This window comes from Anas acuta, chromosome 4 (genome assembly GCF_963932015.1).
Source record: "Anas acuta chromosome 4, bAnaAcu1.1, whole genome shotgun sequence".
NCBI lineage: Eukaryota > Metazoa > Chordata > Aves > Anseriformes > Anatidae > Anas > Anas acuta.
The window spans coordinates 16,384,834-16,400,990 of record NC_088982.1 but is presented as its reverse complement, the minus strand read 5'-3'; the positions used below and the strand labels follow the sequence as shown (position 1 = coordinate 16,400,990).

The 16,157-nt window shown below is 36.7% G+C and overlaps 1 protein-coding gene across 7 annotated transcripts in view; it reads left to right on the top strand.

Moving 5' to 3' along the window:
• LCORL (ligand dependent nuclear receptor corepressor like) overlaps positions 1-16,157 on the top strand; it is an 80,441-nt gene that overhangs the window by 45,384 nt on the left and 18,900 nt on the right. For 4 of the 7 annotated variants that reach the window (XM_068679992.1, XM_068679987.1, XM_068679986.1 and 1 more), the window contains one exon: positions 7,946-8,036. In XM_068679992.1, coding sequence (XP_068536093.1) covers positions 7,946-8,036 — 91 coding nt within the window. Of the gene's footprint in view, positions 1-7,945; positions 8,037-9,459; positions 14,655-16,157 lie in introns of those variants that run through there. The other 3 variants (XM_068679991.1, XM_068679990.1, XM_068679994.1) reach the window with 3 other exon arrangements.

The window sequence follows — 16,157 nt, the reverse complement described above, 5'->3', positions numbered from 1 at the left end:
GAATTCAGGCGTGGCATCTGTAGGAAGAGGTTGGGGGTTGCTCTCTGCCAGGCACAGCTACTGCTGCACCAGACCCACCACAGGTTGAAGCAGCGTGCAACAGCAAAGTTTGTGGCACCTCTCTGAGAACATGTAAGAGTGAAAATGCTGGAGGGGCAGAGTGAGAAACAGCCCTGCAAACACCTAGAGCGGAGGAGGAGGTGCTGCAGCAGGTGTTTCCCTGCAGCCTGTGGAGAGGACCACGAGGGAGCAAGTATTTCCCTGCAGTTCATGGAAGAGAGTGGTCTGGAGTAGATATCTGCACTGCAACCAGTGCACATCCCCACATCAGATCAACTTGGCCTTTCCTGAAGGAAATAAGGCCTGTGAAGAGTCCATACAAGTAGGGGAGAAGTGAGAGGAGGAAAGCATCAGAGAGGAGACTAACCCATGTTTCAGGGGAAGAGGGAGAGTGGATTTGGGAGTGAAGGAGAGAAGTTGAGCCTGGGAACATTCTATTGTGTTGTCTTCCTCATGTTACCCAAATCTATTAAAATCAGCAATAAATAAATTTTCTATAATTGAAATCCATTTTTACTGTGACAATACTCGTTGTCTGTCTTGACTCATAAGCTATTTCGTTTTACTTCTTCCCTCCCCCCTCACTTCCTTCTGCCTGGCCTCCTGACAAAGGAGAAAAAGAGAGGCTGGGTGTCTGGTTGCTGACCTAGGTCAACCCATCCCAATCCTGGCACTGAATCAGTCAGTAAATGAGCATTTAAGCACAGACATGCAAGTACCTGTAGCTAGCACCTGCCTCTGGTAGTGGAGTACCAGAATTACGCTCTGCTTTCTACTGTAAGTGTGATAATTCCATTGCCACTTGCTAGTAAATAACTAGGCTCAGTTGCTTACTTCTAACTGACAGTAAAGTGTCAGAAAAGACCTCCAAGACCATCTGGTCCAACCATCACCTTACCACCAGTATCACCCACTGAACTATGTCCCTAAGCACCATGTCCAACCTTTCCTAAAATGCCCCCAGGGATGAATCACAGAATCACAGAATTTCTAGGTTGGAAGAGACCTCAAGATCATTGAGTCCAACCTCTAACCTAACACTAACGGTCCCCACTAAACCATATCCCTAAGCTCTACATCTAAACGTCTTTTAAAGACTTCCAGGGATGGTGACTCCACCACCTCCCTGGGCAGCCTGTTCCAGTGCCTAACAACCCTTTCAGTAAAGAAGCTCTTCCTAACATCTAACCTAAAACTCTCCTGGCGCAACTTAAGCCCATTCCCCCTCGTCCTGTCACCAGGCACGTGGGAGAACAGGCCGACCCCCACCTCTCTACAGCCTCCTTTAAGGTATCTGTAGAGAGCGATAAGGTCGCCCCTGAGCCTCCTTTTCTCCAGGCTGAACAAGCCCGGCTCCTTCAGCCGCTCCTCGTAGGACTTGTTCTCCAGGCCCCTCACCAGCTTCGTCACCCTTCTCTGGACCCGCTCAAGCACCTCAATGTCCTTCTTGTAGAGAGGGGCCCAAAACTGAACACAGTACTCGAGGTGCGGCCTCACCAGAGCCGAGTACAGGGGGACGATCACCTCCCTAGCCCTGCTGGTCACACTGTTTCTGATACAAGCCAGGATGCCGTTGGCCTTGGCCACCTGAGCACACTGCTGGCTCATATTCAGGCAACTGTCCACCATCACTCCCAGGTGATGACTCCAGATGGTGACTCCACTGCCTCCCTGGGCAACCCCTTCCACTGCCCGACTACGCTTTCTGAGAAGAAATTAGGAGAAATTTCCAAGCTAAACTTCCCGTGTTTTAACTTGAGTATATTTGCTAGTATCCTACCACAAGAGGCTGATGCTTCTTAATGCTACCAAGGACTCAAAAAGAGTACACTGTAATTATATCACAAGAGAAAATTTGTTTTGCCTGCAATGTGCCTAACAAAAATAGGGTATGTGTATGTTTTTGTAATTCCTTCTCCTCTGAATGAAGCCAATGATAAAGCAGCATCTTCACAAAATAAAATGTGGATTAAGAAACAGTCTTGGACTATTTTACAGCAATTTTAATTTTTTGTACAGCATTTTAGGGAGTGTATCCCAGCAGCAGCTGCTTCGATGTAAAGGTTTCTTCCCCTTAATAGATACAGAAGGGTTCATCACCCTGAAGCACATAAGCAGAGTGACTTGCAAAGAGGCAGAAGTACAAACTGTACAATTACATACTCTAAGAAGCTAGTTTAACTGTACAATTTTTTTGTTGACTGATAGAGTGTAAACATAGCACACAAAAAAAGCAAGAGAATTTGCGTAACGCTTTTTCATGTCTCTTTGATTCATCGTAGGTAGAAATTACTAGTAACTAATATCATGGATTGTCTTCTGTTTACTAGTAATTCCAGAGTTGGGTGACAATGAGTGTTGTTTTGCTGCACTGAAGTTCTTACAGCTATTCCATAGCTATATTGTTGTTGGCTATTCTTGAAGTAGGAAAACTAAGGATAACCAGAGTTAAAAAATTCAGTTTGAATGATTTTAAACAGCTTTTTATTATCTAGTTTTCCTATATGCACGTGAAATCACCAAAATTTCCAACAAAACAATTCTTAGTTTTTGAGAAGTAATTAGTTTCATAACTTGAAAACCCTCCTTCAACTTGGTATGGCAACTGGACTCACAACATGTATGGCTTCTTGGTTGCTACAATCAGGTGTATTGAAAAAAAAATTCAAATAAAATAATCCTTTACCATCATTTTAATACACTGTTCTCACTATATATAGTGGGGAAAATGCTATGTCCTTGAAGGTACACAAGCTATGTTTCAAAAAATAAATCATTTAATCTGCAAATATATTCAAGAAACAATTTGTTTAATAATTGTGTAAAAAGGTCATCCTTGGAACAGTGTCCAGGGTTTTCATAGAATCATTAAGGTTGGAAAAGATCTCCAAGATCATCTGGTCCAACTATCCCCTTACCATCAGTATCACCCACTAAATCATGTCCCTAAAAACACCCCCAGGGATGGTGACTCCACCACCTTCCCTAGGCAACCTGTTCCAATGCCTGTCTGCTCCTTCTGAAAAGAAAGGGTTTTGTTTCTTTGACGCCCAGTAGTGGAAAACAGACAAACTCCGAGCCATTTGCTTGCTCCTTCCTTCCTCAGTGGCAGAGAGGGGGAAGTAAGACCAGAAACAAGAGCTTGCAAGTTCAGTTAAGGACAGGATGCTGACTTACTGCTTGACATCATGGACAGTGACTCACCTTGGGAAAAGTTAATTTAAAATATTGCCTATTAAAATAAAAAGGCATTTTTCCCTCCCATGTTTTCTGAGAGGTGCCACCAGCGTGGCTGCTGGGCTCAGCTGTGTCCTGCAGTGTGTTTGCTGGAGCTGACTGGAATCAGCTGTGGTCAACCAGCATGGGGCAGCCCCTCTGCTGCCAGCACCTTGCCACATGCACCCACTGTCTAGCCAATTTGGCAGTCCTTCATTTTACAAAATAACTGGTCAGCAAAAATTAGTCAAAGTGGTAGTTAAAAAGTAATAAAAGACTTTGGAATTACTGATAGTTTTCTAAAAACAGTGTCTCCATAAAAATAGACAGTGAAGGGCAAGGTATCATCAAGAAAGGTGTTGGAGACAAGGCAGTGTCATTTTGTTCCTATTTAAAGATATATTGAGGTTTGCCACAGTATGATGGATAAGGCAAAGGAATAATTGTTATTTACCAAATCTAAAAATACTAGAACTAGGCAGGGTTTGCTGAAACATTTTAAAAGGAAAGTAAAAAAAAAAAAAAAAAGGTAAGGGGTTTCTTTTACACGGTGAATTATGAACATCTGGAACTGTTATGACAGGAGGTGGTAGAGCAGGACCGTGGCAGTGGGTTCAGAAAAGGCCTCTGATAGCTTCCCAGTTAACAGAACCAAGGCCAGATAGTAAAGACAGCAGTCAGGGAGAGAGACCTCTGGGTTCTGTGATCCATTGGCATCTGCTGGGAGAGCAGGAGAGGAACGAGCTGCGGGTGGTGGCCAGGCTGATGTGCTCTCCCTTGCTAGGAGTGGAGTTTCTGCAGTGACTGGAGTCAGAGGACTGAGTAGAGTAGATACCTGACCTAGTCAGGCAGTGAAAGATTTACTGAAAATCAGAAAATGATTTTTTTTTGCTAGAATCAGTATTGAAATACCAATTGTAGGAACTCAGGTGTCTGATACAGACTCATTTTTTCTCTGTTCTCTAACCTTGCTAGTCTGGTGGAGGTTCACATTATTGTGGTCCTATTTATTCTGAAGATGTTTTAGCTTAGTTGTACCTTGGTATTGTTGTACCTGGTGATGTGATGCTGAGCAGTCAGGTCCAGAGGTCAAGCCATTTCTTTGAAATTCCAAATAATTAGATTGCAGCAGAAATAATTCCATTAGAAGGTCACGAGGAGCAGACCTGAAAAACTTGTAATAACTTTTCTATATTAACCAGTATTTCAGAGTATCTGTTTATGAAGGCTATTTTTGTAAAAGTCATGGTTTCAGATGAAGAGTGCAAGCAATTCCATGGCTCTAGTTAGACCCACATTATATAGAGTTTTTTCTGCTCCTGATGTTATTCACTTCCTTTCCAGAATTTTTGCCTAAATCATCTGGTTTGAGTGATTTGATAGAAATAGTAGGAGTGCTGGTTTGGTTTTAAAAGAACCGTTCCTACCTTGGAAGTAATGGAGGTTTGTTGTCCGCCTGTACAATCTGTTTTTTGTTCCCTAGTGCTATAAAACTGTGTGACTTGGGTCCTGTATTAGGGCAGGAGCTGAAGGATGAGTTGTAACTGCTCTATTCTGTACCTTTACAATAAGGTGCCCAGGGGACAAGCATGATCATAAGGGGTACTGCTGTTCAAACAGATTTCTGTTTGTCATGCAGGAGATATGTACATAAAATTACTACACTGTGTGAACATCCTATTACAACAGAAATTTTGTTAGGCTGAGAAATCAGTCTTACAGAAACCAATACCTGGATAAATTAATGCCCTCATTACATAGAAAGGATACCAAAAGATCATATTTAACTGGGTAAGTGTATGCACAAAGTGTGTAAGTGTAGCAGAGGAAGCATTAGAATGCTTTGTAACTTTATGCAGGACAGAAATGTATTGCTGTACCCACAGAAGCAGGGCTTCTTTTGAAAATCCTGGCTTGGAGATGTGGTTAGACACATGTTTATTTGCATCTCGTTATAGGTAGTTGGCTCTGTAAACTTCTGGTCTTGTACCTAACCAAAATGAAGATCTCTACTGTTTATATATACATACGTTCATTTCATCTCATTTAGTCTTAAAATGTATTGCCAGTGCTCTTGCATTCCTACCAATTGGAGGTGCTCCTTCATCATAATTTATTTTACTGTAAAGCAGTAAGATCCAACAACAGTAGGATCATTTTAATGAAACTTTCTAACCTATCAGCACCTCCTGCATCAGATTGTTTTATTTGTTTGACTGAAATCACTGAAGAAAAGCCTGGTCTGTGGTGACTTTATCTGCTATTTTGTATGGATATCAAATCTCTCACATGCTTCTCTTTCACTCTTTTTACTGAGGATCACCTTCCCATAGAACATTGTTTTCATGGAAGAGTCATATGTATACTTAATAAATGCATTTGCTGTGTTGAACATTCAGCTGTATTGAATCTGAAATTGTTATTCCATTCTGCTTACCTTTTAGAGGCCCAAAATGTATTTAATTTCATGTCTCAGGAGTCTGTATTTTCAGTGCTGTCCTCTTTTTAGTCATTTTTTCAGTTTGTTGGGGGTGTATATTGTCAAAGCCAATTCTGAAAGACTGGACATAAAAATTATTTGGTTTGTTTAGATTTCATTGTGGAATCTTACGAGAGATCTTGTTAGCTTCAATTCCTTTGTGGAGTGGTTAGAAAGAGCCATTCCTGTTGGTTGTCTTGATATTCTAATGTCTTTAGCAAAACTCTCTATTTCAAAGTTACAGATTAATTTGGTTTTCAACAGTGTTTCTCAAAATGGGTTTTCATTTAGGTGTTTTTGTTTTGTTTTAATCTATTCTTGGTGTTCTTTTGTTCTTAGTAATCACGTAATAGTGGTCTACCTAATGATTAGCTTTTGCAACTTGATGACTTTGAACTTTGAGGTAGTTTTCTGAGGTATTTTTTCCAGTGACTTTGTCCAGCTATCTCTTCTAAACATTTTATATCACAGTGCCTGTGAATATCAACTGAAGGTGGAGAAACTATTCTGAAAGAGAACACACAAACCCTTAAAGGGTAATGTAGTTTGTATCGCTAACGAAGCACAACAGATGAAATCTGTCTGTTGCACAGGAGTCAGGGTCATTGCAAGTATTTGGGATTTTTAACAGCTGGGTAGTAGTCTGGATATTCCTTGCAGAATAATTCTGTAGTGATTTTATTTGTCTTTTCCTTCTGGAATATTACTGCTTCAGAAAGCTTGATTAGCATTAATCAACCCCTTCCGTAGGGTTTAAGGAAGACTTTGAAGGGAACAAGTTTAGGAGAAAAGGAGCATCTTTGACAAGTGGTGTATCTATAAATATGCTTAATATTATTACATTGGCCTACAATGTTAATTTTTCTCTCTTTACTCTTCTTCCAACATAAAATAGTTGAGCAACTAACACTAAAATACATTTCTTTGCAATATTGGAATAAAGCAGAGTTAACCTAACTATTATTCCGAATTCACATTTGAGTTTTGGCATTTGGAAAATCCAACCAATGCTTCATGTCTTCAATCAAAGGCTGTAGGAAAACATATATAATTGATTGATGTTTTGCAGATAATACATGATAATGTGTTGCAAATAATACGTGATAACTTAAAAATGATACGACTGTATAAAGGCCTAACATAAGATTGCTTGTAGAGTTGAATGTTGAGCTACATGTTGAAACTCAAGGATTCTTATAACAAGCATACAAAACAGCCCAAGTTTGAAACAGAAAACCAAGAAAAAAGGTATGAAATGAAGCATGTTCAGGCAATTTATCTATAAATTAAATGTGATTTAAAAAATATAAACCAAAAAAATCTCAACACTCTAACTGGAAGGAAAGTGTCAGGCACTAAGGAGGTTTGCTAATTTTCAATGTTTGTAAATACTGATTTGAAACAAAATATGGCTATTTCAAAAATTCATAGATTTCAACATCCAGTTATAAATGTTGAATATAACATTTGCTGGTGACTGAACAGAGTGAACTCCCACCCTAGTTTAGGTCTTTCTCATTCTTTAGTTACGTCAATTACTTCTGTGTGGGGAAAGCAGGGGGAGTATGTATAAACAAACTGTTAGTAATGTTTATGCTGTTTAATGACATAGGTCACATACACTGAAAACACTATGGGCTTGAGCTCTCTTCCCATTATTGGGGTACTACTATTCCTTTCTCATCCAGTAACCTGATCTGATCTCATAGCTGACTCTGCTCAGAGCAGAAGGTTGGTCCAGAGACCTCTTGAGGACCGTTCTAGTCTAAATCATTCTGTAAGTCTGTGATTTAGTTATGTCCGTTTTAACTTCATTATCAGATTCGTTTGTTTACAGTATGTTTGTACAATAATACGAAGTACATTGCTCTGGTTGCCTTAAAAGTAAACGGTGCAATATCCATGCATACATGATTTTTAGGAAAACAGACATTGCTGTTTAAGACATTCTTCTTTTAAATTTCATGATTTTGTCGTGGGTTCTTGAGTTTTCTTAATTTTAGACAATTTTGTTATAAATCAGATAAAATCATTTGCAGACAGCTGATATTGTTAAAGGAATAAGATGCCAGAAATTTGCAAGGTAAATTTAACTGCTTCAAAACTGTGCCATAGCTACAACACAATTGCTGACAAAATGTCTGAGGTCATCCTTAAACAAGTGCTATCATCACTACTCGTTCTTTGCAGGGGATGGAGTGCTAGATCTCTCTACAAAGAAAAGCGCAAGGTTGGAAGAACCCAAATATGATCCATTGTGTTCTGAAAACTCGGTGTCTGGGTAAGCAACGTTTAGGACTCTCTTCGGCTTATGTAAAAGAAAATCGGGGATTTCTCTTACTTCTCTGAAGTCAGGTTTTATGTTCATAACATATTTGTATATACTGACACACACGTGTGGTTTATATTTTGCTTTCAAAAGAATTTGTGTCACTCATAAGTGTGTGTCTATGTATATATCATATGTTTCATTTGTCTTTTTCCTTTTTTTCTGTTTAAAGAAAAGTTATCAGAACAATCACCAAACTTTAGTTCATGTTACTAAAAATGAACTGAAAATTGATTATGTAACACAATAAAAGCAGTAGGACAGTAGAAGAGAATGCAAATATATTCTTTCAGAGTTTACTTAGGAAACTTCAATTTTTGACAAAAATTACCATGTTAATATTTAGATTTAAAATATTCTTCAACTAACATGAACAATTAAATGACTGTTATCTATAATACTCCTTAATATGAGAGAGAGAAAGCGCGCGAGAGAGAGAGCTCTTAATCATCATACTTATACTTACATCATGGTTCTGGCTATGGTGTGTGGTGGCAAATAGTTAAATTTCTTTATTCAGCAAGAGAAATGTTGTTGCATCTGCTGAAAGCTACCACAAAGCTAGTGAAACGCATTGTTTTGTTGGATTTCGTTATGATTTTGGCATCCTCCCATCCACTAGCCATAGCAGGACCCTTTTTGTCACCTGTACGTCTTACAAAATAACTTCTTACCAATAGGAGTCCAATAGCAATATTTGTTGGATGATGTAAAGTTGCATTTTATTAATTTGCTGATATGAAGAAGTTTAAAAATTAATATGACTTTGTAATTAGAAAGCTGTAAATAGTGGCTAGAAGTTTTTAAACGTGTGTTTTATTTTGCCAAAATGGACTTGATTGTTAACTACAGCTCTTTACCTTATGGTTGTAGAAAACCTAGTTTTGTGTAAGTCTGGGATGGTTGTGTGTAGTTATGTACTTATTGCTGCAAATTTTCTATGAGGGGGTTGACTCTTTTATTACTTGTTTAGCGGTAACGTCACGTTTCTACTAACAAAAACTCCTTCAGGATTTGGGTATTTAATGGAACGTTAATTGTATAATTAAAATTATAACAGTGTTGCTCTGCAAGTATGTGAACAAGGGAATATAGCAAGCACATGAGAATATTATCGAATACTGAGCTAGGATATAAAGTTCTTGGAAGGGCTGCTGTAGAAGCCACCGTATGATTTTTGACGCACTGTCCTACCAGAACTGTAACATTTTGCTAGGATAATCATTTAACTACCACATCTCAAAGGCTTAAAAGTATCAGAAGCAGTGATGTTACCGAAGCAAGGAGTATAATAAAGGAGTGGACCCTTCCCTTCCATAGCTGTGTGAGAGTCTCTCATACATCAGTTTACCATCGTTTCATTCCATCCATCCAGGAGACTACACAGACACAGAGAGGACTATGTGGAAAGAAGTGCTGAGTTTGCAGATGGTTTGCTCTCAAAAGCTTTGAAAGACATTCAGTCTGGAGCACTGGACATAAATAAAGCAGGCATACTTTATGGCATACCTCAAAAAACTTTACTTCTCCACTTAGAAGCCTTACCAGCAGGAAAGCCTGCACCTTTTAAAAACAAAACTCGAGATTTCAATGATAGTTATTCATTTAAAGACAGTAAAGAAACTTGTGCAGTCCTACAAAAAGTAGCCTTGTGGGCAAGAGCTCAAGCAGAGCGCACAGAAAAAAGTAAACTCAGTCTACTTGAAACCTCAGAATTAAAATTCCCAACAGCTTCCAGTTACCTCCACCAGTTAACTCTACAGAGAATGGTCACACAATTTAAAGAAAAAAGTGAAAATCTACAATATGAAACTACAAGTCCTACTGTACAATTAAAAATTCCTCAGCTAAGAATAAGTTCTGTGTCCAAACCACAGTCTGATACTGCTGGTCTTCTGGATGTTATGTACCACGTTTCTAAAACCTCCTCAGTCTTAGAAGGATCAGCTCTTCAAAAATTGAAAAATATACTCCCTAAACAGAACAAAATTGAATGTTCTGGACCTGTAACTCACTCAAGTGTTGATTCCTACTTTCTGCATGGGGACCTCTCTCCTTTGTGTCTTAATGCTAAGAATGGGACAGTAGATGGAACCTCAGAAAATACAGAAGATAGTTTGGATCGTAAAGATAATAAGCAGCCAAGAAAAAAACGTGGCCGCTATCGGCAGTACGATCATGAAATAATGGAAGAAGCAATTGCAATGGTAATGAGTGGGAAAATGAGTGTTTCCAAAGCACAAGGAATTTATGGGGTACCTCACAGCACTTTAGAATATAAAGTAAAAGAAAGATCTGGAACATTGAAGACTCCGCCGAAGAAGAAACTCCGATTACCAGATACTGGCTTATTTAATATGACAGATTCAGGGACTGGCAGCTGCAGAAATAGTAGCAAGCCTGTGTAGAATAATTGTTAGCAAATTGTTTTGTGTGTGTGTGTATGTATGTCTGTATACACACACTGTGTGAGAAATACATATGTTCACTCTGACAGAAGACGTGAAATTATACAGTTCAAAAACCACATACATGCCTTTTGAAAAATAGTTTTATTCAGGGTTTTCACTGTGGACAGAATTATAGAGTTGCTCACTTAATTCTGATAGTGTGTATTTAATATAATCCTTGTATAAATAGGTGAAAAGATTCAGGTTTTATTTAGTAGTCAATAGCATAAAGATGTTTTGGGAAAACAAGTATTTGTCATGTGAAACATAATTTTTAATTGGTGAAAAACCACTCTACCCATTCAACAAACCATCTTATTACGGAAATACAAGAACAATGGTTAGCAAACTTCTAAACTTCACAGAATACTTGCAATAAATTGTAAGTAACTCAGATTATACAAATCAAGGGATTTTTTAAAAAGCTAGTTCCTTAAAAGAAAGTGAATTTGTGAAGTATTAGTAGGATATAGTACATTCTGTGAAAGAAAAAAAAACTTCATCGTTACTTAAATATCCAATACAAGTAAAAAATAAACATTTCATTACTAAAAATGTGTGTTAGCAGGCATAAACTGCATTTTTTTATCATTTTAAGACAATTTTGTTGGTGGTTTAGAAAGAAATTGGTGTTTACAAAGTGTACACTTATGAAACCTGAGAAATTACTGTAGTTATAGAATTATTAAATATGAAATAAGATGGAATACTAAGAGCATAAAATAATTTAAACTTAAACCTAATTTTCCTTTTTAGTTTGAAAAATAAGGTGACTTGTAAGGTTTAAAAAGAAGGTTGGAATGCAACTTAGAGCATGTTCATAATGTGCACAGAATGAGCTTGAGAATGGCGTTTTGTTTTGTTGTTCTTTTTTTTGTTTAAACGTTAGTTTAAACAAAGTGTTTAAAGTTAGTGTTTGGTTAGTTGACGTTATGACTACTTAAAATTTATTTAAGGATTGTGTCACACTCCTATTGAAAAACCTCACTGTAACTGTAATGTATTTGCTGCTGTGACATTTCAAAACATTTTCAGTTTATCAAAATGAATACCAAGTTACATTATCATTTTGCTAATAACCAAATTTGCAGTTCAGGGTCTTGATAGAAATACAAATATTGAACAGTGAAGCTGTTTTGAACGTTCAATAATATAAATTCTTTATAAATTTGGTAGTTAGAAGCTAGACAGTTCACTTTAAATAGGTAACTTTTAATAGAATTTAAGGGAGACCAATTACCTTCATATTGCAGTTTTTAAATGAATTTCAAAGTATTCACATTGGACTTTATATCATACTTAATTTTTTCATGGAATATCACAAAGAACGTGTCTACATACGAAGAATGGGGGCTTGCTTCATGCATTTGATACAGAACATCAATGCCCTTTTCCTCTCAAAATGTAATTACTTCTGTATGCATCTAATTTGGGTAGAAAAAGACTTCTCTCCAACTTTTATACATTTGTTGCACATGCATACATTGTCAATTTTTTTCCCACTTAAATTTGCCTGTGTATAGGTTAATTATAAAAACTGAAAGGGGACATTAGATACATATGGGCCACATCAGGTAACTTGATTTCTAGATAAACTTGCCATTAAAGTCAGCAGAGAGCATACTTACAATATTGATGGCAAAATCTAGCCCATATTTATTAACCTTATTAAAAAATAACAACTTACATTTTAAAATACAGTAATGTTCCTTAAGTGAAGCTGCACAAACAGTGTATCACTTCTTTGGTCTCTCAGATCTATACTGAATCTTCTTCAGTGACTAAGGTTTACTTGCATATTACAAAATGAATCCTTTTTTACGCAGAACTGTACCCGATAACAAGGAGGTTACAAAACAGCAAGTGTCAGGGTCATCTTTCCTTTTAAAAGAATTAAGCCATATTTTGTGAGGGCCAGAAGGATTAAATTCTTAATGCATCCCCACTGGAAAGTGAAGTTGAAAATAACCTTAAACGTTTCAAGATCTGTCTTTATACAGTTTTACTTGCAAAAATTTGGGGCTTCAATACTTTGCCTAATATTTGTACCATACTGGTGTTTTCTACTCCTCAGACAATATTATAAATTTGAATCTGAAGTTTATATTGAAGGCAAGTTACAGTACTCTTTTTATATCATTTAAAAGATGACCTGACCAAAAAAATAACAGGATTCATAATATCAGGGATCATTTTACTATTGACTTAACAGTACTCAGTAGTTTTGTATGTAATATTATAATTAATTTTCAACATTTTAGTACTTGTATTTATTTTTTGGTCAGAAATAGTATATTAAAATATTTTTTGATAGTTTATAGATGATACTCAACCTGTAAGTGTTTAAAGGAACAGAATTATTTGTTTCTAATTATTAGGCTAACCTTTGATTACACAACTAAGGAAAGGCAGGGAAATGTGTAGATTCTCCTTCCCCAACCCCTATGTACTCCATTAAATGTCATTTAAATTACACACTTTGAACTGTTTTATAAATTCAGTTACCAGTCACTACTTAGTAATTGACATTTTCTGAAAATCCATGTTTCAGCAGAATTTTAAATGAAGGCGAAAGCAAGCCCTACATGCTTTCTACTTATTTGAATGTTTCTCAAGTATTTTATATTAAAAAACAGTGCCTCTGTTTTTAGAACTACTGCTCAGTAAAGCTGTTTAAACCATTTCTGGTAGCTAATGACAATTTTATATTAAATTGTATATTAACTTTAGTGAGACTGATTTTTTAGTTGTTTACAGTACAAATACTTGTATTTGTTTTTTAATTGCAGTATTTCCATTGTCGCAGTAATTTAGTAAAACTCTGTGGCTGCCTTGATTTTTGACAGATTTTTGTTAACAACTGATTTTTAGGCAATTAGTTATATTTATGCATAAATCAATTGCACTATAATTCATGAATTATTTATTACAATATTTTCTAATGAATTCCATGTATTTGTCTTGTGTTGTAAATGTACTGTAATTCTGTTTCTTCTTTGTGTTGTTATATTCCTAAATCTGATTGTATGAATTTAATTGTTTAGTTAACGTGTTTCTACGTTGTAATTTGTAGTAAAGCACTTCAATGCTTTTGCACATAAATTTACAACACTGATGTGTGATTGATTTGCTCATTCAGTAAAAAAAAAAAAAAAAAAGAAAAAGAAAAGAAACAAAAAACCTGTACACTGACTCATTTGACTTACTCCTGAGGCACATATTTAACAGGGGCATTAGATCAAGACCTGTACAAATTAAGCATTTAATGACTAATTTAGTATGAGAATTTCATATAGCAGAGATCATAGCTTTAAGGAAGGATGCTATATGGGTGCTTAAATGGAACCAAATATTCATTTTACTAATACTATTGTGGATAAAATACAGCTTTGGGGGAGAGATTTATTTACTTAGGAATTCTGTGAGTACAAATTGATAGTTCCATCAGAATTCTATGCAGTCCATACAAGTACCTGCAGATGTGTTCTGTTCCCAGTTCTGCCCCTCTGCTCAGTCTTCAGCGACATTGCTAGGTCGGTCCAACAGGGACAGAACTTTAGGGAAGGAGATCTTTTGGGAGTCCTCTCATAAGAACACTTTCCTGAGAATTTTCTGGATTTGAGGATAAATATTTGCTTATATCTAAAATAATATGCTGAAGTGCTAGTTCTTAACCTTACCACATCTCTGCCTTTGTGCCAGTTCTGGACTCCAGTCGATCATCACTCTGTGGTATTAAATGCCCCTTCCATTACAACTAATGTAATTCCATGCTTGACCTTTGTCTTCAGGGCTTTTGTACACAGAAGGTGTTGGGGGAGCAGCGTGTATTGCTCCCTTCCCCTCTCAACTCCTCCATTTCCTATCCACTCTCACTGGCCACCTTTTTTTGTGTCTGTTGTAGGAAGTGTAAGGCAGCTCTGTGAAGGAAGGATGCAGCTGTGAAATAGCTCGTCCTTCTGTGCCGTTAATGCTAAAGTCCTTTGTCCCAAAGAGAGTCTTAACTGCTGTGTGACAACACAAATTTAAAGGGCTACAGAGAGCCCTTTCAATTTTATTGAAAAGCTATTAAAGGAGTTTGTCTAAATATATGGACATCTCTACAGAGAGAGACTCTCTCTTGAAAGAAAAAGCGTTGCTTTAAAGCTTCAGTGTGTTTGCAGAGTAAACTCTACTCCCAGATGGTGACCATGTCAAGGCTGCTGCATTTTCACAAGCTTCAGAGACCTTTTGGAGTATGGTAGCATTGCCCTAGGTGAAGTTGTCTGTCAGCTTTAGAAACTAACACACACAAAGGGAAAGCAAGTTTTAGTTGTGTTACGCAAGGGTAGGTAGCTAGGAAATAAATCATGTTAGGAGAATGTCCAGTATGTCCGCAGTAACCAGCATATTATTTTTTAATAGATTAATCTCAACATATCAAATTCAGAGCAGTTTTAACTTTGAGAAGGTTTTAGCACTTGGGAAGGTTCTTCCGCCAGTGAGCATATATGAAGTAGCAAGTACTTACATTCTGGATACAAGCAGTCTCCATTAAAATATCTCCAGTGAAACATCATTAGACAGAGCTTGCAAGCCTGGAAAGACACAGACATCTGTTTAGAGATTTGTCCATAAAATCTGTACAGTAGCCATCAGGTAGCAAATTATTACATAGCAAAAGGACTGTGATTTACAAACAAAATACTGAAGACCTGGTGCTTGGGGTGTTTTTTGGTTTGGTTTGTTTTTTGTTTTTTTTCTCTTTAGCCTTTTGATACATTATTTCATTAAAGTCATGGTGGGGAGGGCAATTATTTTTTATCCATAATTGTATTACTAGAATAAGCTTTGTTTTCCCAAGTGTAGTGATGCAGTTCGACACCTTGTGACTCCAGAGAAATAACGTTCTGAATCTTCCCAGTGCAGGGGTGTTTCAAAACTAGTTAAAACCTGACATAACATGCCCTTGAATCATGTTTTTTATTTTGGATTGCAAGTGCAAAGAGAGTTTTAGTCTTTTTATGTCTCCAATTTAAATATAATCACAATTTCAATTGGTAGCATCACAATTATCTTAGGCTTTTGAGTTAGCAGTAGAACCTAATGATTGATTTTCAATATATTCCATTTCATACTAAATATTGCAGAGGAAGGAAAGAACACAAAGGATTATTAAGCATAGTTGGCTGTTTTCAAACTCTAAACATTAAAATCCACATGGGGCATTAAAAATACAAATTTGTGTGTATAATTTCCAGTAAGAAACCTGAAGCTAAAAGTTATTATTGATGTTAATTACGTTGGGTATGAGCTAACAAAAAAATAGGTAACTTTTTAATAAATATATTCCATTTTAAATATGTATGTTCCTTGTTCAGCACAATTGTAAAACTAACCAAAATGAAGGTTTTCTGAAGTACAGGCTTAAATGCAAAAAGTTACATAAGATAATATTAGGACAAAAAGTTAGTGTCATGTTCAGAGTTTGGTGATATGTTTAAACAATACATACTTTTCTAAAACAGAATTCTTCTAATACTTTCTGCTCATGCAATTGGTTTCAGTAAAACATTTGAATTAGATGGTAACTATCTGGTGATAGTTGCTATCCAGTGTAAGGAATTTGTATTTAATTGAAGAA